Source organism: Buteo buteo, chromosome 1 (genome assembly GCF_964188355.1).
Source record: "Buteo buteo chromosome 1, bButBut1.hap1.1, whole genome shotgun sequence".
In the NCBI taxonomy this organism is placed as follows: domain Eukaryota; kingdom Metazoa; phylum Chordata; class Aves; order Accipitriformes; family Accipitridae; genus Buteo; species Buteo buteo.
The window spans coordinates 43,915,913-43,939,118 of record NC_134171.1 but is presented as its reverse complement, the minus strand read 5'-3'; the positions used below and the strand labels follow the sequence as shown (position 1 = coordinate 43,939,118).

Sequence of the window (23,206 nt, the reverse complement as noted above, 5' to 3'; positions counted from 1 at the left end):
GTACTTGCCTTTGGGAGCAGGTTGGGCTTTTTTAAAACTTTCAATATTTTAATTTTAATTACTTACCCAGTGATAACTGGTTAAGTTGGAGATTCCTCCAATCCATTATATTGTTCTTCATGTTTATCCTGATCTGTTTCTTCAAACAGAACTTGGCGACAAACTATTTAGTGTCCATTGAACTAGCTAAAACAAAACTATGGATGGTTTCCTACTAATATATTTAGATTAGTGGAAAAACAGTAAAAAGGATTACTGTATTTCAAATAACTTTATTTCAAATAAATAATACTCTGCCACAGCTATATTTAAATCCAATTTTTAAAACCTTTCAGCAATTAGAAATACACACCATTCTAATGAAGAAACCCTGTAAATACAGATTTTAAAAATTTCCTATGAAGCATGAAATTAATCCACTTTCTGATAAACTTTTATTATTCCACCTGGGCACTGGATTCTTTAATAATAAAAGAAATCCAGTTCTTGTCCATGTGCACAAAACAAGTAAAAATTTTCCTACTATCATTATGGTCCATCTTCCTCAGTCTTATAAAATGATCCAATTTTTGTACACGCAAACTAATGATGCTAACTCATTTGCTTTTAAACTAGGCATATCTATGTGGCTTGACCTGAAATACTCCCTTGGAAGACGACTACATAATAATTGATTTCATTGAACTCGGTATTCCTTACTTTTCACTGAATCTGAGAATTATAATTCCACACATTCTCAGAAGAGCCCAAGGCTTAATCACCATGTCTGAAAATCTTCAAATTCATATCAGTATCTTTGCATATTTATATGTACATATGTATGTGCACAATTATAAGATCAAGAAAAAACAACAGACGACAGCGACACTGTAAAAATAATGAATTTTAAAATCAAGGGCTCCCTACTGCTTTCTGCCTGACTGTACTCATGAGGACATACCTCTGTGCAAATTTTTGGATATGACAGAAAGAAGGAAAAAGCTTCTGAATGGTTTAGTTATTTAGTGATTTTATATTATCAGCCTTTACCTTTATTTATTCTACCTGCTCCTAATTTCATGCATTTCTTTGATGCCGCAGTGAAGTAGTTTTTATTTCATTTGATATCATGAAAGCAAATCAACACCTCAATATTAATCCATAGACAAAATTACCTCTTTGTTTTAAAAAAAGGGTGTTTTCAAAGGAATCCTCACACTATCAATCTCTTCTCTGGCTTTTACTCATGAATGAGAAACAATTCAAGTGTTTGTTGTTGCTGTTTCAGTTTTGGACCACAAAAATTCTCCAAAATTACCCTGAATCTCCATTGTCACTGTTCTTTGGTAAATTTAGCTATCTTGATTTACTTCTGAATTTATGATAGGTAGCTTTGATACTCAGGGACTAAAATCCATGCCTATTCCCTCCTTTTCTAGTTCAGTGGGGAATTTTCAGGAAAGAAATAATATAAACTTCTTTTGTGCTCTTCTGCATGACAGTTCATTTTAGAATGGTCTTCATACTGTAATCCCATTAGGCTAAACACATTATGAATTCTCTTTCCATACTTTAATTCTCCCAATATCACAATTTTTAATAACATCCATTTTTAGTTTGTCATCTAATGACCATTTGTCACATCAGAAAAAAACCCCCACAACAGTACTTGCTACATCAGCCAATAATGACAACATTTTTTCTTTAGCTTCTTTATTTAAAATCAATTAATATATCAGTTAATTTCAGCCATAAGAAACTGTTCTCTGATAAAATCCCACTATATTGGAATGGTAAACTCTTAACTACTTTTATTTAAGAAAATAATACAACTATGTCCCACAGATTATGATGGAGTTTAAAAAGAAATATCTCTTTCTTTACTATGTAATGAAGACAATGTCATAAAAGTACATAACAAAGCTATAGAAAATTCAGGAAAATACAGAAAAATAAAAGCTCCCTATGGGTTATGCCTTAGTCAAAAATTCTTTACTGGAAATAAAACATTAATAAGTGGCTTTATACAAATAAATATATATTTTAATACGTGAAATGTATCTGAAACATGAATTCTTCTTGTTTCAAAATTTCAAAATATGCAAAAAGTCAAAATGATGGGCTATACTGGCCAAAGGTTGGTTACAAGAGTCTTTATTTTGCAAACTATACAGAAACAGTAAAAAAGAAAATGCATTATACTTTTCAATATTACATAGGGTAAACATTAAATTTAGTACCTAATGTGCAGAAATTAATTCAAATAAGAAACTGATTTTCCTTTTAACTAATGATGGGAAACCAGTGATCCAATTTTGAAATTATAGAACCTGTAGTATTACCTTATACAGGTCACGTCAATTTTATTGTGGGCAGAAAGCAATAGATATGATATGAACAAAGATGGTGGAGTCCCAAAATGTCTACACAATTAATTAACATGCTAACATAAATACAGTGATTAAAGTAATTTTCTCTACAGTCAAATATTAAGTGCTACTCTACACAATAATTATAATCTAGTCCACATGGTAATTACATAACAATAGGAAAAAAATTAAAATAACCCATATTCTTCATTCCAGCAGCAGTACCTATACTGGTATTAATTTGGTAATTGGGTGTGCTTAGCTATTGCCTAACATCCTATACTGGTATGCATGCTAAAACCTCCCTATTTCTATTTTGCAAGGCACCTTTACAATACGCTCTCTAAGTTTCTGCACTAGTAACAGAAAACAACATGAATTAAGATAAAGATGCAAAACTACTTCCTGAATTAAGAAAATAAAAAGTATCATTATACATTTATTAAAAACTACCTTGGGGCAAGTGCCAATACTCTGAAATACAGTCATGTATAAAGGTAATATAATTTTAAGCAAATTTTTTCCCCATGTAAAATATTTTATGCTAATCTGATTAGAGAGAAATACAGAGAAACAACAAAGGGTGAAGTAATGTTTGAGTAAATAATGATAAAGCCTGTATGACCTTGACGTGAACAAAAAAAAACTTAAAAAAGGACAAGAAAACTTTAGAATTACAGATTTGGTGCTTGTCCATGCTACTGCTTTCGAAAAATCCTCTCAATAACCTAGCCGTTTCCTAGTAAAAAACCATAACTACAAATGCAAACACAAAGGAGGACTTTGCTTTATTCTTCCCTCCTGATAATTTTTCTCCATACCTTTGGTTAATTAAAGGCTGGTGAGATCCTACTCGTGCACCAATGTTTTTCTACTGTAATACATTTTTGATTTATTAAATGGACAATTTGCAAAGCCCGCAGGGCCTAAAACACTGACAGAACTAAAGTTAAGTTACAGTATGTGTTCTGAAGAGGACATGCACAGTTCCAAGTAAGGACCAGTACCTTTTCACCGGAGTTTTAAAGAGACTGGTTGTCTTTATAGTGTGTTTTGCACATTTATGTTTTCAGTAGCACATAACGTTTCTTTCCTCAGGCTAGACTTCCAATGTGTTTTCTTCAGCGCAAAGGCATTTAAAAACTCAAAAGCACATAATATAATTATTTTTATTTAAACAAAACTAGTCTATGACTCCAGCTGCAATGTTTGAAATAATCATACAAAATATACATGTTTGTTAGAATCCTTTTGATCCTGGAGAGCAAAGGGATTTTATGAAATGTCATCTTGTGGATTTTAGAAAGGTACAATTCATGAACCCCCTAATATCATCAAATATATCCATCATGATCATCGTCATCATCAACATCATCATCTCCTTCATCTTCATCATCATCTTCAATTTCATCTTCGTCATTCATTATTTCATCTTCATCATCTTCATCATCTGTCCATTCATGGAAATCGCCAGAGGCAAAATCACCTGAAGTCTCTAAATCAATAGCTAAAAAGGTATGATAGTTATAGAAAGGACACACAAGATACACGACATATTTATAGTATGATATACATAAGCATATAAAAGGCACACCAGAATTTTTAGTTTCAGGACAATTACTTATTTTAAACTATACAGTGTGACTTAGAAATAAAACACAAATAATACAAAAATTTTTTTGTCTTACAAGAAAATCACTTCAATAGGGATTAATTTCTCAATGTTAACAAAGGAGACAAATTTTATGGATTTGTAGAAAGAACTGTAATGAGTGCCAGGAACAAGTGAAAGAGATTTAAGTCCAACTTACAGATGACAATAAGGACCACTGATAATATACACTGTCTATTGGTCAGTTCTTACATATTATATTGAACTATCTAGAACTGTCCATTTATCTAGAAGGGATCCTGGATTAGATGGACAACAGGCATGAGCTTGCATGTCAAATATGGTGTTAAATTTACCCTTTGTTTCAGGCTATGTTCTTTTGTTGCAGAAGAAGTGGAAAGGAGTAATGTAGGACTTTTTTTTTTTTTAAAGGAAATTTTTTTTTGCCATTTTTTGTATCTGGGGCATCAAAGAAAGGTGACATGGGAATTTTTTGGAAGAAGTTGCACAGTGCTGCAGGGAAGGGAAAAATAAGGGAAGATTTAGGGTGCTAGGAACTTCTGGCAATTCCCTCAAATATAAATTGAAAAATATGTCAAACTGAATTCACTAGCATGCTGATTACCCAAAGGGATTTATTTCATCAAGCATTTTGGGGCTTGTCTAATGCTGCTTTAGATAATTAATTTTCCCTAGGTTTATATACACTATGCCAAGCACATATATGAGGTTTATTAATAGCTGACACAGTGATAGGAGTTGCAAAAAATAATGAAGTAATAACAATAAAAAATTATAATTTGTTATTTTTTGTTTCCAAATCCATGAGTTGGGTCCCACATCTGTTCTTACTGAAGAAATTTAATCTGGTTGGTAATCAAAGGGAATAACAACTCTAAACCAAATGCTACAAAGGCTTCTTAACTTACCACATTCTGCCACACCATTTGTTCTGGATCCTGTTACTTCATTACCGTATCTGTCAACACACCAGCACTGCCCTATGCTTCCATGGCACTGACTTGGTTTGTAATACCCATCTTCATCACATAAGGGGATGTACTGCCCTGTGATATATAAATATTGAATAAGAATATTAAAAACTGCCTCTTGGCCAATGTAACAATTATAGCAGAAAGTAATTTCCTTTTGCTCTTTCCTCATTCCAGACTTTACACTGGCTGGTTTACTACTACTAAATTCAGTTAAGCAGAAAATGACTGAATATATCAAATGTGGGAGGAAAAATAACACTTATCAGCCTTGGACTGATTTCAAGAAATAAAGTGACTAATCTCCCTTTAACTTTTTCATTGATCCTGTGATACATATTCCTTACTCCCTGAACATCTCAGTCAAGATCTTTGCTGTATTCTGGGGAAAAAGTTCAAATATAGCACTCAGCCCTGAATGGGATGTTCTATAATCTGTGGAGTACAAACAAGTCTGAATAGTGAGGGCCAGGCTACCTGGACTAACGAACTATCTGCTACAAGGCTTAGGAGCTATTCTTATTTAATATATATTTTACAATTCATTTAGTTATCTACTAATATTTAATTCCCCCACCACAGAAGACAAATGCAGTGTAACACACCAATTTTATCAACAGCAAATGTAAAAAATGAATGAAATTTGCATTTATATGCAAAGTACCTATTCAAATTAGGCTCTAAGCCAAAAGGATTCCCCACCAAGAGTACAAGAGACGCAATCAGGAACTTATTTTGTGAGTCAGTGACTTGCCCAAGGCTGAATAATCCACTGTTTTTCATTTGGAACAAACAGAGACTTTTTGAAAGAAACATAAAAAGTAGACAAACCACTATGAACAAAACATTCATATGAAAGCATTTTGAAGTGTATAGTTGTTGTCAGAAATACAGTTGTAGCAGAAATACAGTTTTTACTACATTGGGCCAAGCCTTTTACTGCAGCTTTTATACAGTGGCTAACGGTAAAATGAAGGTTTTACATTTCAGTAATATTGATACAAAACTGATTCAAGACAAAGATTTCAATTACTTAAAGAATATTACAGGTAAAGGATCAGCAGAGATACTAATTTAGGAATGCCTTAGACTGTCCCTTCTATAACTGTAAAAACGTACCTTCTATTAGGGTAATAAAACAGATGTAATATCTTTTGGTAGGTAAGGTAATAAAACTAAGTTTAATAGCTTTCAAAAATTTCATAAATTTTGTTGCTGGAATTTACTGCGGTCTATCTTTGTTGGATTAATATTGATTTTATGTTGCTGTTTCACTAGGGTTATTTATGTAAGCAATAAAACCTTCAAAAGAATGATCTATGGCTCACCTAGGAGCTTCTTTCCTCCTTGCTGCTTCTGAATGTTGGCGAGTTCTGTCTGGCAAGGTGGGTCTAGAATGACATAAAAAATGTTAAACAGATTACACTGTATCTAGGAAAGAAAGCACATGACTAAGTTTTCACAGTTTGCTACATCCTAAGGTCACTCTAACTACTGACCTTAAGAAACAAACACACCCTGCATTAGTAGTCATGTTCTAAGCTCTGAAATAAAAGAATTATTGCACCTTGCTACAGCTCCAGAATTATGAATTAGAGCACCACCATGGAATATTAAAATAGTTTTTAATTAGTTTTAATAGTTTTTAATAGTTTTTAATATTCTTTGTGCAGAAGGCCACTCCCAGTTAACCCAGTTGTAAGTAAGCATCTAGTCACTAGTCTGGAGGATTGAGGAATGCTAGACCAAAACAGTAACTCTATCATACCCTATTTTATCAGTCTACAGAAATCAGAGTGTGACTGTGAAGCTTGCCTCATATATTAGTTAGAAACAGGATGGCTCTTTTAATTCTTTCCCTTTTGTTCTTGTTAGAAGTCATGTTCAAGTTTCATATTTCATGTACTACACTAAGAAAATAAGAATTTTCTCCACTGAAGTCTGCAACTTGTGATTCTATTGCAACAATTTAAGACTGAATCCCATGGGTACAGAGCTTCATGTTCAGCAAACTGAGTTAAAAACAGTGGTTAAAATTTAGATGGCTTTAACAGGCAGAACAGGTATTAAAATTCAGTTTTGCATTCTTCAGAGTTATAGCTTACTCCAGTTCTAAATCATTTAATTTTCTACTGTCTATAAAAGCAAGTCACAGTATGCCCCATGAATGGGAAGGAAATAAGATGTGAATGTGTATACGTTACTGTTAAGTGAAAGAATCAAAGTCAACAAAGTACTAATCTCTGAACACTGATATTGCATACTACATTAGACCGTTAGCACAAAGGCATTTCTTAGTCTGAATCCACAGTAGTATTACTGAGTTTACTCACATGTGTCTTCAGCTTATACCGTTCCCAGACAATATTCTGATAACATCTCACTAAAATCTCACCTTCTATGAATATTAAATGCATTTTCCATTTTAGCAGACTCTGATTATTTAGAATACATCTTTGCCATGCAATTAACTCAAGGCTCCCTTCTGAAATATAGTGAAACTACTTTTTTTCCACGCAAACAGAAAAAAATCTTCTGAGCTAGTTTAAAGATGAGTAGGACTGGCCTAGCTTCTTGATGAAGCACACAGTTAGACCAGAACTCAGTCACTCTGTAGGGCAATGGGTAGGCAAAAATCACTTGAGTGGTGATAGTCCAAAGCAGCCTTTCCTGAATTCCTCCTAAAGGAAAACAAGAGTGCTCACCCTTTTAGCCGGCTGAGAGCAGCACAAGATGCACAAAGGAGTGCAGGAACAGCAAGAAGACATTATAATACATGGAGGTGCCTTTCTTGTAGAAATGTTCAAACTCTGATGACAAATGCCTAGATGAACTGGGGATCAAAAATATATTTCTGTTGAACACAGAGCCTCTTGGCTGTCATAGCCTAGATGTACCAATAGGCCTTTGGTATTATTCACGAGCTCTTATCTAACAGAGTAAATAGAAACTGGAGGACAATAATAACCCCTTACTGACAGCAGGCTGTTAATTTCTCTTGGCTTTACACTTTAAATGCTTTTAACATATCCCATACTTTTAAAGAAGCTTATAAACGAGTGGCCTCGACTGGTGGGCCAGGTTTTCACACTCAATCTATAATGATTCTTTCTAGAGTGAAGGCCTCAAAAATAGGCTCTACTTTTAATATACTGTTCACAGGAGTCTTAGTGCCAGAACAAATTTTCAAGAGATGTCTTTCCAGACAACCAAGCCATTTTCTGTGTGTGCTCTTGAAAACTACTGGGACATGATATCATTGGGTGGGTATTGGGTTTTAAGTATTTAGTCTTTGAGTATTTGCTGAGGCTATATGAAGTTTTACATTTCTTTTGTAAGAGGTGCTTTGATGATGATCATGCTCACTATTATGCCAGAGATGTTCATTACCTTTCAGAACTAGGGTTTCTGTCTTTCCTGGTATTTAAAGTCTTAAGCTCTTAATTGTACAACATTCTGAGGATCACTTATTTCTTAAACCAAAGGTATTTGCAATTAATCAGTAATCTAAAAAATTATAGTCATTTATGCATGCAAGTGCCACAGGCTAGAAGGATCTAGGATTGTGGTGGATTTGGCAGTGTTAACAGTTGGACTTGAAGATCTTAAAGGTCCTTTCCAACCTAAATGATTCTATTCTTTTCTATTCTATCTTTCAAAGAAGATGGAAAATATGCTGAAGGAGAAGAACTAGTCAAATAGGAAAAATACACGTATTTTGTTCTGTGGAAAAAAAATCCTAAATTAGAAACACAAAGTTGCACACATGAGCACTAACATGTGGAAATGTAAAAATGATGGACTATGCCTAAAGAAAAAAATCTTCATTTACAGCTATAAATCTTTGGTGGTATAATTACAAAAAGGAATTCCACTAACCAAAAGGTAACAAGGCAATATGAGAAAGTTACTTACCCCAAACTCTTTTCTTCTCAGAAGCTAGGTCTTCAAGATTCACACTTAAGCTTTGCTTCTCAGGATAAAAGCAGCAAAAACTCTTAACAATACTAAATCACTCTGGTGCTTAAAACTGTCAAAGAGAATGGCAGGCTAGAAGTTCAACCAATTCCTTTTGGTCCACAGCATATCCTTTTTCTTTTCTCCCCAAATCATAACGCTTCCCTCTTTATATTCCAGTTAGTTCCTGAGTTTGGAAAAGCTTTCTTTTAGATTTCTGATTTTATTTCAATAAAAAAAAAGCAGTGTCACTGGACCACTTTTGGGAGTCTTGAGCCAAGGAGAAGAAATTCCTTTACAAAAATCAGTGTGGTGGCTTCCTTTGAAATAGAAATGAATCTGACATCAGCCTTTCTGGTAATCTGAATACAAATAAGAGACCTAATCCTCTTCATCCTTAATTTACTTCCACAGATGTGGCAGGAATTGTCTGACAATATCACTGCATTGTTATGGGTGATTCATGAACCACTTAGCAGCCATCCACGGTTCTTCAGTGATCGAAGTACTGATGTACACCAGAGTATCCCATGTTATTAATACTGGCCCTTGAGACATCAATATTCAGTTGTGTCAAGAGGTGCTGCAAAGCTAGTATGATTAAGCTTTGATTTAACACAAAGAGGCACATTAACAGGGCAATGGGAGTAAAACTGGTAGACTTGACACAGAATGTCTAGGATTTTTAACAGATGTGCCTCAAGGAGCTGCCACCCACACAGTGAACCTCCAGCTTTCACAGATTCTCCATCTTATTCAATTACAAAACAGTGATTTTCCATCTATCAGGTAGATGATATTTGGCAGAGCACCTTAGCTTCTGGCACTGCAGATTAGGCTGCCATGTTGTGCCTTGCCTGTGCTTGGGTTCAAGTATTATAATTGTTCTTGGACAACTGAGGCTTGAACTTTAAGGATTTGAACCATCAATACTGAACTTCACGAAATCTTTCTGGGGACGTCAGTTACGTGTTAAGGCACATTACACTTTTCTTTAGAACCATCTACAAATATATTTGAAGTCCTGCAATCTGAAAAGACTGATTAACAAATCACTACAATTATCATTATTCCATAAGATGGACTACTTTTAAAGTCATAAAGATGTCTTCCAGCCTTGACAGACAGAACAGCCTGTAAGAAAAAGCCATCTAGAAAAGTGCTGGACTAATAGATCCATGCAGAGGCCTGCAGTAAAGAAATACTTAGGTGCTAAGCATTAATATTCCCAGCAAAATTCAGTACTCTCCTACTCTAAAGCAGTGATGCAACAAAACCAAGGGTGTAATAATGATGAAATACTGGCAGAAAGAAATTCAACCTGTAAAAAGGCCAACACTGCAAGTGCCTCAGCATTTAGATAAGCACTAAAGAGTTAAGCTAGCATCAAACAACTAAGAAAGTAAGTTCAGAAGATGAGCACTGAAGCACTTGCATGAATTGTAGTTGGAACTAGAGGCGGCCAAAGTGTACAGGAAGACTTGCAAAGAGCACTGGAGAAGTGCAGATTTTGAAGTATTGCAGAAATGCATTACAGTGTCTTGGATGTATCTGAGAAATACCAAACTACACTTAAAGCAGAATAAGGCCAAGACAAAATGCAATAAGCACCAGTGAGCCGTACATAAGTGTTTAAGCATTAGTCAAGGCAGGACAGATCTTTTTCTGAGCAACAAACATCTGACTTAAGTATTCATAAGAAGTTGCTTATATTGACTAGAAGTTGTGAATGATGTGCAGTAATGGGTCTAGTGTACTGTAATACATCATGACAGAACTCAAGCAGAAAGAAAGAATGAGAAGAGTTGCAAGTACTTGTCTGATCTTGGCAGTCTTGAACTGTGAAGCTAAGATCAAAGAGCAAGAGGGCTTCTCAGATAATGACTCAAGCAAATACTATGTATTTTATAAAAGCACAATGGAATTTCTATCCCAGTATGATACACATTGTTGACTAAATTTTGTATTCATTTTGAACATTGTTAATCAACAGCAGTGCCGTAAAACTGTAGATCTGCCCAGAAAACACCTACTAAGCTCAATGAATAGAGAGCACTGTCTACATGGCTTGAAGCATTCTGTTAATATCAACTTATTTTAGTAAACATCAGAAAGAAGCCACTGAATTTCTCTACCTAGCCATCTCTTTGCTATTAATAGTAAAGTTCTAGTTAAAGATCTTATTTACATTGTTCAATCAAGTAAGACATAACAAACATAAACATATTACAAGGTTTAGCATACCACTGCAAATTATGAATAGAGAATTCAGTGGGTCACTAATAAACTAGGCAGTTAGCACTCAGATAGTTGTGCAAGAGCTAATAATAAGATGTGACAAAAGAATACTACAAGCTTTTTTTCCTCCTTACATCTTCAAAAAAGGAGACCATAGATTTTGTTGACAGTGTTAATTTGGAGGGATAGAGTGCATGCTTAATGTGCAAGGATTGCCAAAACTCAGATTTCACCTCATTTACAAAGTTGAGGATACAACTTTTTTTGCTATATGCTCAAACACACTGTGGTATCACAAGCTATCTAATCTGTTTTAAATCAGCACCTTATCACACCACCATGTCAAGACAGTGAGGAAACTGGTGAAAAAGGAAGAAAAGCTTGATGATGTTGGATTCTTCAATGGGGAGAATCAGTGTCACTGAAAGCTGGATCCCAGATTTTCAGCCTACAGGGTACCATTAATATAGTTCACCAGTGTTTAGATAAGTCTTTACAATACCATCCTTGGGTTCTAGCAGTACACTGAGCAAATACTTTAGACAAACAGAATTTATAGCCTATAGAATGCAAAACTACTTGAAACTAATCTGTAGAAGTGCTTTCTTAATCTCCTGGTTATGCTCTACACAACTTATATGAAATTGGTAGAAGAGCCTTGGACCATACTAGGCCACATGTTATGTGTTGTACTTTCTCTGAGAATTGAAAAGAATTATGCTGCCCTCCAAGTAGTTAGGGTGTTTATATATTAAGCTGAAATGATTGTGGTGGTGTTTTTTTTATTTTGAAGACAACCAAACAAAACATGTTATGCTCTTTACTTTAAGAACTACTTTACTTCTGGGATGGGTTATTTTTCATTTGCTAATTTTGTTAGCAGTACATGCACGCTTATACAAATAAAAGCCAAAATATTGTTCTACTGTAAAACAAACAAGGTGTTTTGAAAGATTAAATGTTAACTTTTTAACTAAAGTTACCAAAGAAAAGAAGTCTGCTATTTAGTATGTATCTACAGAAGTACAGCTTTATTTTTGTTCAGATTTACATCTGGCAGATGTGGCATGAATCTTTATTTCCACAGAAATCAGAGTCAAACCATAGATGCTGCATGCTAACGGGAATTTATCAGGAGAGTTTTAAGGGCATAATTGAGATTTAAAAACTGATATTAAAATTTTCAAAATGGCTGAACTAACTTTGCGAACTTTTCACCAAATCAGTCTTATCTCCTCTGCTGGCAGTAGAAATTTGGACCCTGGCTGCTATTTATCCCTTTGAAAATCTCCCTTATGTTAGTAAGAAAAATGAAGGGGCAATTCTGTCCAGTTTCAGCCAATATTTAATAAGTAAATTCTTTGATTCATTACAACTAGTTTGATTATATAATTTATGTGATGTCTCACCTAGATCTAAAATTGTTATATGATACTCAGGAAAATAATGCTTAAGGTTGTGTTTATTTGTTTAACAAAATCACATCAGGACATTAACAAGAGATTCATCTAGACAATAAAAATCAATTGGTTTTAAATCCAAATGACTGGAAATAACTTTATCCATAATGTTCATTCAGTTATTTTAATAGGCTCACAAAATGGAACATTAAGATGCCCTACTTCAGCAATAAAAAAGTTTATTTTATAATGTAGGTGAAGTAGATTGGGAAAGAAATAATTTAAGTAATTTTGTTCTTTATTTTGGTCGCTTTTCTCTGCATACTTACTGGAAGTTGGCATGAGAAACAATATTGCTGTAAAAGCATTAGCCACTCTTTTGCACTTTATTTAGAATCTTTGAATTTCTAGCAAGCCTTTCCATTTAGCTTGGATTGTTTCTTTGTTTTTTTTTTCCTGTTTGGTTTGTTTTTTTTTTTTTTTTACTTCATTTTAGGTATTCACAATAGGTCAAAAACCTTAACACAAATTCACGGTACAGCATTTAAGAGTCTGTAGTTCACTGTAATCTTCTTACTATGTTAAAAAAAGATAAAGCACTACAAAAAAGGTCAATCATATACATATGCAGGTTGTTCTCATCTTTTACCTTGCTGTCTTTGGAAGCAGTAGCACCACTCATTGTTTGATATCAAACTGTCCTTGTATGTGTCACAAGAATTGAAGAACGCCCTGGTACATGGCTCATTCTTGTCAAGGTAAATGCTTCCAAGTTCTGACTGGTCCAACAACAGGTCATAGTTCGTATCAAGCCTGTTAAACATCCAGCCAAGGGAGTCTTTGCAAATTGGCAAAATGCTGGTATCAAATCCTAAGAGGAAAAAAAAAATAAAATTAAAAAATCGTGTATCAGGAAAGATCTAGCAGCTGCTGAGCTCAGCCACCACAAAAGAATGCTGCATCATGGAAACTGCTCCATCAGTACACAGATACAGTACGTAAACAGTGTATGCTGTTGAAGTACTATGTATAAATTATACGTCAGTTCATTTTAAAAAATCATTAAATTAACCTGCTAAACAAATTAATCCCACCATCAGTCTCAAAGCATTTAGAAATATGAGTTTTCTTGTCAAACATTATACCTATAGCACACACAGTATAACAAATGTTCTACATTGATTTCCTAGAAAATAATTCTGTTGAGGAATTTTAGTGATATTATAAATCAGGAGAGTGAAGCTTAAGTGGTTTTGCAATGTTTACAGAACTAAGAAGAGAATAAATTCCACGTAACTTGTTGAGTCCATTTTTTTTCTTCCTGTAACATATATTCAATTCTATGAAAAAGGAACACAATACTCAGCCTCAGCAATGCCTTGGAAGTTATGATATTTTATCTTTACCTGAAGTACTTTCTATCTTGGAGGAGGCCATGGAAGAGATGATTGCTAAGAGCAGCTGGCTGCCAGTATCAGAGCTACTAATAGAGCTTACATCTTCTTAAATTGTTGCTTGGAAAAAGGGCCATCAGGAACAGGCTGAGTTAATTATTCCTGTAGCCAGAGGTCAGACCTCATGTTTGTTTTTCCTGCATCAACTGTAAAGTACATGCAGACTTTCATATGGACATGGATGGGAAATTCAGAAACTGCTAGGCCTCTTGCCTATGTAGAAGATGTGAGCTGCATTTGATACACACACACATTTTTTCCTGTTCATGTGCTATGGGTTGTACCACAGGCTTATGGTGCATGTGGCTAGGCAGTTGAGTATACATCCTAATACAGAACAAGGTTTAGTGCTACTAAATACTATTCTTCTAAAAACTTTTTAGCTAAAACTGAGCACTGAAAAAATGAGATTCATGAATAGGCTATAGAAAAGTTGACATAAGACCACACAGGAATTCCCAGTTTCTACTGCTGTTAAAATCAAGCCTGCCTGCCTTAGCTGTTGTTCTGAAAACAATAAAGAAATATGGAAAGTGTTTCTTTACTGTTAAAACAGGTCTTGGATAACTTACTAATCAGATTTAGAAATTAGTAGATTTTCCTTTAGATACATATAATGTGGAAATATTCATGCTATGGTAGAACAACCATTTCGGGTAGAACAACCATTTTGGAAAGGAAAAGAAAACTGCTAACACCAAAAACTCCCCATGGAAGTCAGACAACCACATAAACTCCCCTTCCCCTGAAATCCTAAATTAACTATGACTTTTTATCAGGGCAGTCTCACTTTTTCTGCTCCCTGTTGATCTGCCACATTCATTATTATTTCTGTTTGACAGAAAGAAAAAAACCCCAAAAAATAAAGTAAAGCCATTTCATATTTCTGAAACTTTTTGATGTGTTCAACATGAAAACGTAGCCAGGCATTCAACTAATGGTCTCTCTCTTCCTTCCTCTCCAGCCCCTAATAAAACGTCAAGACAAAACAACTTATGTTTTTTTGTGGATTAGGAAGAGCAGAGAGAGACAGGACCTGACTGAATGAATAAGGATATGTTATAGCAGATATATAGCAGATATGTTATTCAACTTTATTAGTAAAAGATATAAAAATTACTTAACAGGTGTTTCCGATTTGAAAAAATCTGGAAGGTTCCACCACCTTAAAACATTTTGTCTAAGGATGAATGTTCAGTATAACTTTATTTACCTCTAAGGCTCTGTTCCTGACAGCCTCTTAACACTTCCCAGATACTTCTCTTTTGTCTGCTAGTCCTGCTTTTAGCTAGAGATCCTCATCAAGACCTTGGATTCAGAAAAGGGTCGATGTGAAACATACTGTTTCCTATCCTGCCTTTTGTGTACCTGCATGAAGGGAGTAATTATTCTTGTGCCCACAAAATTTTTCTGAATTTGGCATTTTGCCCAGCTCACCAAACTGTAAGACAAGTTGCAGAAAAACAGCAACCATGAGGAGACAGATTTTAATGAATAAGATGCCAGCTAGAAGTGAATGTAAAATAAAAGCCCTTTAAAGGTGTATTCAGGGACAGATCTTGTGGGCCAAAGTAGATCATTGTAGCTAATACATCTGCATGTGGAATTTTAAGCCTAAATTTATTGAAAGAGGCATCACTTTCAAGCTTGGGACAAAGTATTTTTAAATTAGAATTTGTGGTCCATGCTGGAAAACTCACATCATTAAGTACTCTGTATTTTAGGACACTAGAAGCTAGTGTTATGTATTTAATAAACTCTACTAAGGAAAAAAGAAAAAAACTCAAACGCTTGCTTATTTTATTTCTCTCAGCCAGTTTCAAATTTTACTCTAAATAGAAATAAATTTACCTGAAGAATAGTGAAAGACCACTGAACATTTCAAAGGTTTTATGCATCACTAAATTAAAGTTGGAATGATATTATATAACTGCAGATGATTTTATCCCCCTTTTTTTTTCTTGATTCCCCAGGTATTAGCTTGTGAATTGAGTTCATCCTCTATTCCCATTTCTCAATTTTTTCTCACTTCTTTCTATATAGCTTTTAGATTTTTAAAAAGTGTGTCTAACAGTGATGTCCCACTGGATTTTTATCTATTACATTTGTCCTACTTAAGAACAGAACTTGAAATTAAAACATTTGCATTGGAGTCAGCCAGCAATATCATTAAAAACCAGATGATTTTATTACAAATCACTGATATCAACAGGAAAACACCAGAAAAATGTTATTATGTTCTAATGTTTTCTATAAATCAAGTTAAAGTTCAACATAACTGTGGTTTAGTATTTAAATATAGAGTTTGAAGTCTGGTATTTATGATATACACTTCCTAGTAAACAGAAATATATTACAGCTGGCACATCAGAATTAATAAACCTACTTCAAACAATAATATCTCATATAAGAAACTTTTTTTGTTATTTCCAAGTCTGAAAAATAAAGTTGACATATATTAAAGCTGTCACAACCTATCTATTAAATAGCATCATATACTGGAGAAAAAGCACTGTGGGTCATGAGGTCTAGCTTTCTACTAAATAATGGTTTGATGTAATATTTTCAAAAACTATCATGCTTTTTACCTGGAAAGTAGTTTATGTTTCTTTTTGTAGGGGTCGGCGTTCGGAAGATCTTGCAATGGCACGGAAAGTTAGAGGGTTAGTCGCAGCCTTGTGATGTACCTGTAACCCCACCTCCCCTTGTTAGTATAAAAGGAATTAACTGCGCAATAAAAGGCGGAAGTTGGCGCTCACACTGCGTGTGTTATCTGCCTCTTTCCCTGGTCCGGGCCGACCAGTGATCTAAGCGTGGCACCTTGATATGTAACGAATGCTACATCTTTTTTTCAGAATTTGCTTCTGAAATAGTTTGCATTTTTATTTACAGTCCAGGTATATTTGTTGTTGTTTTTACTATTTTTTTTAGTTCTTTCTCTTCTCTGGTATTTACAATTTTAGTGTTTTAAATAGAGAAAATCACGTATCTACTTAGTTTTCATTTGACTTGTTTCACCAAGCCAAACTCTTTCATGACCATCAGTCACAAATAGCTGAAGTATTTCAGAGGTAAGCCAGGCACATGTTTACAGAGACAAAAAAAGCTTTTTTTGATCTAAAATGGAGCAGTCCACCTCCTCCAGAACTGCTACACCACATAAAGATCATCACCTCAGTTCCATGATTGTATTATAAACCCTTAAGAGGTTACTGTTTTAAAGGGAAATTCTTAGTTCAATTTTATGGGACCTTTAAGGAACTGTCTAAACTTAAGATTATGGGAAGTGCTTTCTCTGTGCAATGACTTTCTTCCTCTACCGTAATATTGATAAAATAATACAGGTGTCACTCTTGAAGGTGATATAATTAAGAAAAAGAGTCAGGAAAGCACTTAAGTACATACCTAGAGTTTAACATCTGCTAACATGGTTTGACACATGAGGGGGTCAGGTCATACAGAACTAGGAATCACAAAATCACCAGGTGACCTAGAACCAGGAAATTAATTGCCCAAATCACAGACTACAGATATTATCACTTTGACTACCAACCGGAGTGCTGTTCTTCAACATTTTTCACAGTTGTGACACAAAACAAAAAGCAGAAGGTAAAGGGGGAAAATTAGTATAGTTGAAGGATAGTAATTTATTCTTGATTAAGTACAGGGGCATTAGAATGAGGGGAGCAAAAATTGCTGCTCAGATGTCTACATCATGAAAGAAGATTTTCTCTCATTTTAACCACTTATTTGAAATCTATTTCCATATACCATAATGAAATGAGCTTTTATGCAGCTATTTCTGAACATTGTCTAGAAAAATGTGAAGTACCAGCTTAAGCTCTTTTCCTCAGTCAAAACAATCCCAAGGGAAATATTATTGAGAAATATTCCCCTCCTCTATGGCTTACACACTAGCATTCAAAACATTTCCTCAAAAGGAAACCAACTGAAATGCTCCTCTGTTTCTGATTATTTCTCAGGGGAGAATCTCAACTCAGTAAATATAATCTGCTTTTCAAGGTAAAACTATTGTTTGCCTGCTTATTAAGCTCATAAGTAATAAATCCTTGCATACATTGAGGAAGATAGCTTTTGACATTATGTGGAAATCAAAACAGCATACATACATATGGCTCACATAATGCATTATATAAAACTGTTTATCTAATATGCCAAGAGAAGTAAACTGCATGATTCTTTCCAATACCAGTATACTGTCCAGTACAATAAAAGACACTGACAAATCATACACGTGAATAAACACACATGCACTCTGCTCGAGTCCTGCCTGCCATCTAGACCATGGTTTTTACTTGTTTAGTGTGCAAGCCGCATAGCAAGAAGGTTTTCACTTGTGATGGATTTGTCTAGTATTTTGGCTATCAGACAATCTTCAGTTAACAGCATCTCACAGCTGGGGCTGACCATGTACAAGCTGGGAACAAGTTTTCCTTCCTAATGTAGTTTTATCAGGAGAGACCTGAGCAGGAATGACTAAAGAGAGGACTAAGCAGACGTGAATGCTTTCTGTCGTATTTGGTGTTCACAAAAGTGCTGATCTAGGTGAGACTCATCTGGCTCCATACTAGCCCAAGAAGGAGACAGTATTAGGCATAACGTTCTCTGTCACCTGTCTAAAGTTGTACTATATTCCTGCTCACTATGATTACACAGATCAGTGCGGAGCCTGGGTTAGGGCAAGACATGGGGAAGGTACCAAAGGTCTTACAATAAACCTCAGATAACTGGTTCTCATTTTACAGAAAAAGGTACAAGGGAAAGAAAATAAGCACAGCTGCAATATTCCTTGAACACCTGTGAAACATTGCATCCTGAAGTCTCTCCTTTTCCAGAATGTGTTTTAGAGAATTTTAGGGGCGGGGGAGGTGGTGAGTATATCAAGATGAATCCTGTTGCTGGAGGCTACCGGTTTGCTGATAGATTGACAGTTCAGATGAAATGTATTCTGTGGGACACCAGACTGACCATTTTATTAATAGGAGTCACTGTTAAGGAAAAGTAGAAGATACCTGAAGAGGGAGAAATAGAATAAAATGCTACAATAAACGTCTGCATATGTTACATTGTGTATAAGGATAATTCTGTACAAAAGATTGAGTCCAAACAAACTTCAGTCAACAATACTGATTTAGTTGATTCAAGGTCTTAATTCTAAGTAAAGATGGATTAATTTAAAATTCTTGCTCAGAATTACTTCTAGGCTGGATTTCTTCTTCAAGATTCTTGTGTTAAGGATGCCTGGGTTTACACCACGTTACACATGCAGAAAGTAATTGGAAGAACGTTTCCAGCAAACTAGAACTATCATTCATGTTGCCAGCCTGTACAGCCTTGTGGTACAGCTTACAGGACATTTTCTGAAATAATCTCAGGAAGTAGCCAAATTCTCAGGCAGTCAGCATTTTCAAGACATCAAAAATGATGTTTAAACCAGCAATTCTTTTTATCTCTAATAACTATACAATGACTGTATGGGAGAGTACTGACAGGAGTAAGCATAAACTTACTGTGTTCTGCTTGCAAGTTCTGTCTGTACGTCAGGGTTTCCAAATATGCTTCAGCAATGAAGATCAGGGAAATTTAATTTATCTCTGCATAATGTCAGCTGTGTCTCTTCATCAATAAGGAACTTAGGATAGTCAGAATTAAGTAAAAACCTCCAAGCAAAAATCTGAAATTGTTTATTTTATTTACCCTTTTCTATACAAAATTGGTCTTTTCCTGCTGCATGTTTGTAAGGGTATTTGGCAATTTTAGTGTAATAATATCTCACCACGCTACTTCTAGACAAGCCAATTATAAGTAATTTTCTTTCAGACTTCTTGCATTTTTCTGTTATTTTCAAAATTGTTAGTGTATTAGACTCCAAATAATCAGACTAGTCCCAAGCCATAAGAAGATTCTCTATTACCTTTGGCCTCTGGTCTTTCATCTTCTAACATGACAAGGCGCACAAGTATCCTTCAGAAATAGACTGCCTGTTAGTAGAAATATTTGTGGGACTACAGTATTTTTTGTGCTTTGCATTTGATACATTCATTGCCTAGAGTTTTATCATACAAAATTAATACAGAGATAGAACAAATACTTTAAAAGACTTTAAACAGGTACATAAAATCTCACTTAATTTTTCAATTCCTTATTTCCCCATCCACAAGGCAATAATAATAATGGGGTATTATTGTAGTATGGGGGTAAAGTATCCTTTTCCCCTTTGTGTCATCTATTTAGACCACAAATGGCCTGAGGACAAGATTTAAGTGTTTATATAGCATTTATAATAATGATACTTCCAGATACATGCAATCTGAATACATCTGGACACAAAAGGGATTTTGGAAATAAAACCCTATTAATTATTTGAAATATTCTAGTCTGCATTACTAATAAGATTCAGCTTTGGAAAAAAGTGTCAGGTGAACAAAATTATGCAACTCTTGTAAAAACACAACAATGTAGGCACCTTACACTTTTAACTTGTTACCAGCATATTGATGGCTCTAGCAGAACAACTTAAACACTACTGTTTGCTTTGTTTAGAAATAATATTAATGATCGTACAGTTCAACGTGGACTATTTAATAGCCAGAACAACTCTGAAAAGCACCAGCAAGGCACTATAAACTTGCACCACATCTACCTTGGTCAGAAGGACTGTGCCCAAGCCTTTTAATAAATCCTGTCCCAAGTGCCACCAGAGAGACTGAAATATGAAGAATCCTAAATGCAAACAGACAACCAGAAAGGATGTCACAAATTGCTTTTTTAAATGCATAATGGTTACTCAGTGAGGAACTCTATGACAAGAATAAAAGGCAGCCTGGGGGAAAAGGTGCCAAAACAGATTTTTAACTCCCCAAGCGTAATGAACAACTCCAGAGATCTGCTAGAAGAATTAGGACTCTGAAAGGGGAAGCTGCATTCAGGTGGCTTTTTGTCATAACTGTTGTTCTCTACAGATCACTAAGTCTCATGTGCTAAGTTTAAGGTTGTTATACATGATTAAGAAGTTCTTTGCAAGATTTATTTCTAAGTGTAGCTCTCAGACATCCCCAAATAGGGGCTGGACTCCCTGGTATACTTAAAAATTAATGTGCCTGATGTCTTGGACCTACTACAACCTTGGAGACTAACTTTGAGGGATTTGATATGGGGTACTACTCAAGAGCTTAGCTCTAGAAGAACAGTTTTAAGAATTTCTTAATGGTATTAGAAAGGACATTACCATGTTGAATGGTTAGAATTATTTTTGTTTCTTCATGTTTTTACAGGGACATAGTGACATAGTATTTTCTTCTAAACCACAGACATGTTAATTTCTCATAAGATACAGTATCTTTTGCTGCCTCAAATGAGAAATTTTGAAGTTCAGAAATGTACATACCATAAACCCCATATATTTGCACTAATGAAACCAGTTTTTAAACAATTTTTTCATCCCCAAATCCACAAATGAAAGAAAACTACTGATCGTACATTCAATCACTTTCTGTCTATAGATGGACTGTCTTTTTGCAGTAGCCTGTCAAATTAATTCAATCAAGTAACTATTGGCTATTTAAAAAAACAAGTAAATATTGCACAAATAGGATCTTTTATATTTGAAAGCGATTTTTTTTCACAATTAGATATACACAATTTGAATAACTGACCACAGTACTAAAACACTAGACTCTAATCAGTTATTGTTCAAATGTTTTTGTGAAACACTGTGGGTTTTGTCAAAAAACTCTTTTTTAAAGAGAAAAAGAAAAGAAGATAGGACAAACTGAATGTCTCACATGTAACCATTTCCTACAATTTGATTTGCTTTGCTTTAGTAAAAAGAAACTAAACATGCCAAAGCCTATCATCAAACTTCCAGGTTTACCTCCTAGCATTTCTGTAACAAATAGCAAACTTTTCAACATCCTTGTACCAACACTACCTCTATTTTAAGGTTGAAGAGGTATAACTCTTTGAAACAGAAAATCTAATTTAAAACCAGCATAGTAATCAATTAATATTTTGTACAACATTCTAGCTGTTTAGGATTAATTTGTGATACCTTGTTACAAGTGCAATTCAAACATTTCTGACAGCACCATGTTCACAGCAAATTTTAAGTCAGTAGTACATTGAAACCAGATTTTTCCACACAGTTTATATTTCCTTACCTGTTGATGAAAAAGAGCCCTGAAAAGCCTATTCTCAGCCATTCAAATCAACTCTTGATTCTCTCTCTCAAAAAAACTAATAGGGTAGGATCCAGTCTAACTTGTGCCTAAAATTTGAGGTACCTCCTAAAGTACATGTGAATTCTTTATATTGTCAAAGGAGAGAACTTCATGACTTTGAAGGCTTCCAAAAGGATATTCTGAAAACTGGGCCAGAAACCCATTTTTTCACCTCAATTGGAACAATTCTATTTGTAAAGATCCTCATCTGAAGGCTTTTAAAGGCAAATACATCTCTCTACCTGCCTTAGAAAGATGCCTTCACTAGCTCAGGTTAGGTGGGAAAGATCCCACAGACCCCAAAACTTTGGAGGAAGCTAATCAGAATGAGACCATAACATTTTCTGCAGAAGAGCTCCTCATGCTCACAGACCTCACAGACCAAAGTGCTTCATGCAATTGAACAATCTGTTCTAAAAATACCCACATATCTCACAACTGTTTTGGTCTACATAATCTAAACAGATGGCTATTATCTTCTGCATTGTACATGAAGTGCCAAAACATGAACATTTAGGATGTACTAGATGTAAAATCAACATTAGGTAGACACCAGTCAATCTTACGGGTGTTGCTAAAGTTATAGTAAGTGACCATCGAAGTTTGAAAACAAACCAACCAGTTTGGATTACATAATGTATTTCTAGGTCCAAAAATTGACAAGGTCCCAAAATCCACAACACTCTTGCATTTTTAGTCACACATTAAAATCCTAGATCTTAAGCCTAAATACAGTCCTTGACTGCATGTCAGTGAGTATAATATATCCACATACACATCATGATACAAATAACTGTCTCAGGTATAGATACTACGTCTTATCGATGACACCTGTGTGCTTAAGGAAAAAAAGCCAAGGAAAATGTCTAAGGGAAAAATCTCACCCTCTTAAGAACTTTGTGCTTGCACTATGTTTCAATGTATTCAAAGTATTAATTATGAATTTTACATTCCTGTATTACATA

The 23,206-nt window shown here is 34.7% G+C and overlaps 1 protein-coding gene across 1 annotated transcript in view; it reads right to left on the bottom strand.

The window, feature by feature from the left end:
• Nucleotides 1-1,730: 1,730 nt before the first annotated feature.
• SPOCK3 (SPARC (osteonectin), cwcv and kazal like domains proteoglycan 3) overlaps nucleotides 1,731-23,206 on the bottom strand; it is a 231,752-nt gene continuing 210,276 nt past the window's right edge. The window contains exons 8-11 of the mRNA XM_075028940.1: nucleotides 13,197-13,418; nucleotides 6,281-6,343; nucleotides 4,890-5,027; nucleotides 1,731-3,855 (exon numbers count right to left, since the gene is read on the bottom strand). Coding sequence (XP_074885041.1) covers nucleotides 3,683-3,855; nucleotides 4,890-5,027; nucleotides 6,281-6,343; nucleotides 13,197-13,418 — 596 coding nt within the window. The 3' untranslated portion in view covers nucleotides 1,731-3,682. The remainder of the gene's footprint in view (nucleotides 3,856-4,889; nucleotides 5,028-6,280; nucleotides 6,344-13,196; nucleotides 13,419-23,206) is intronic.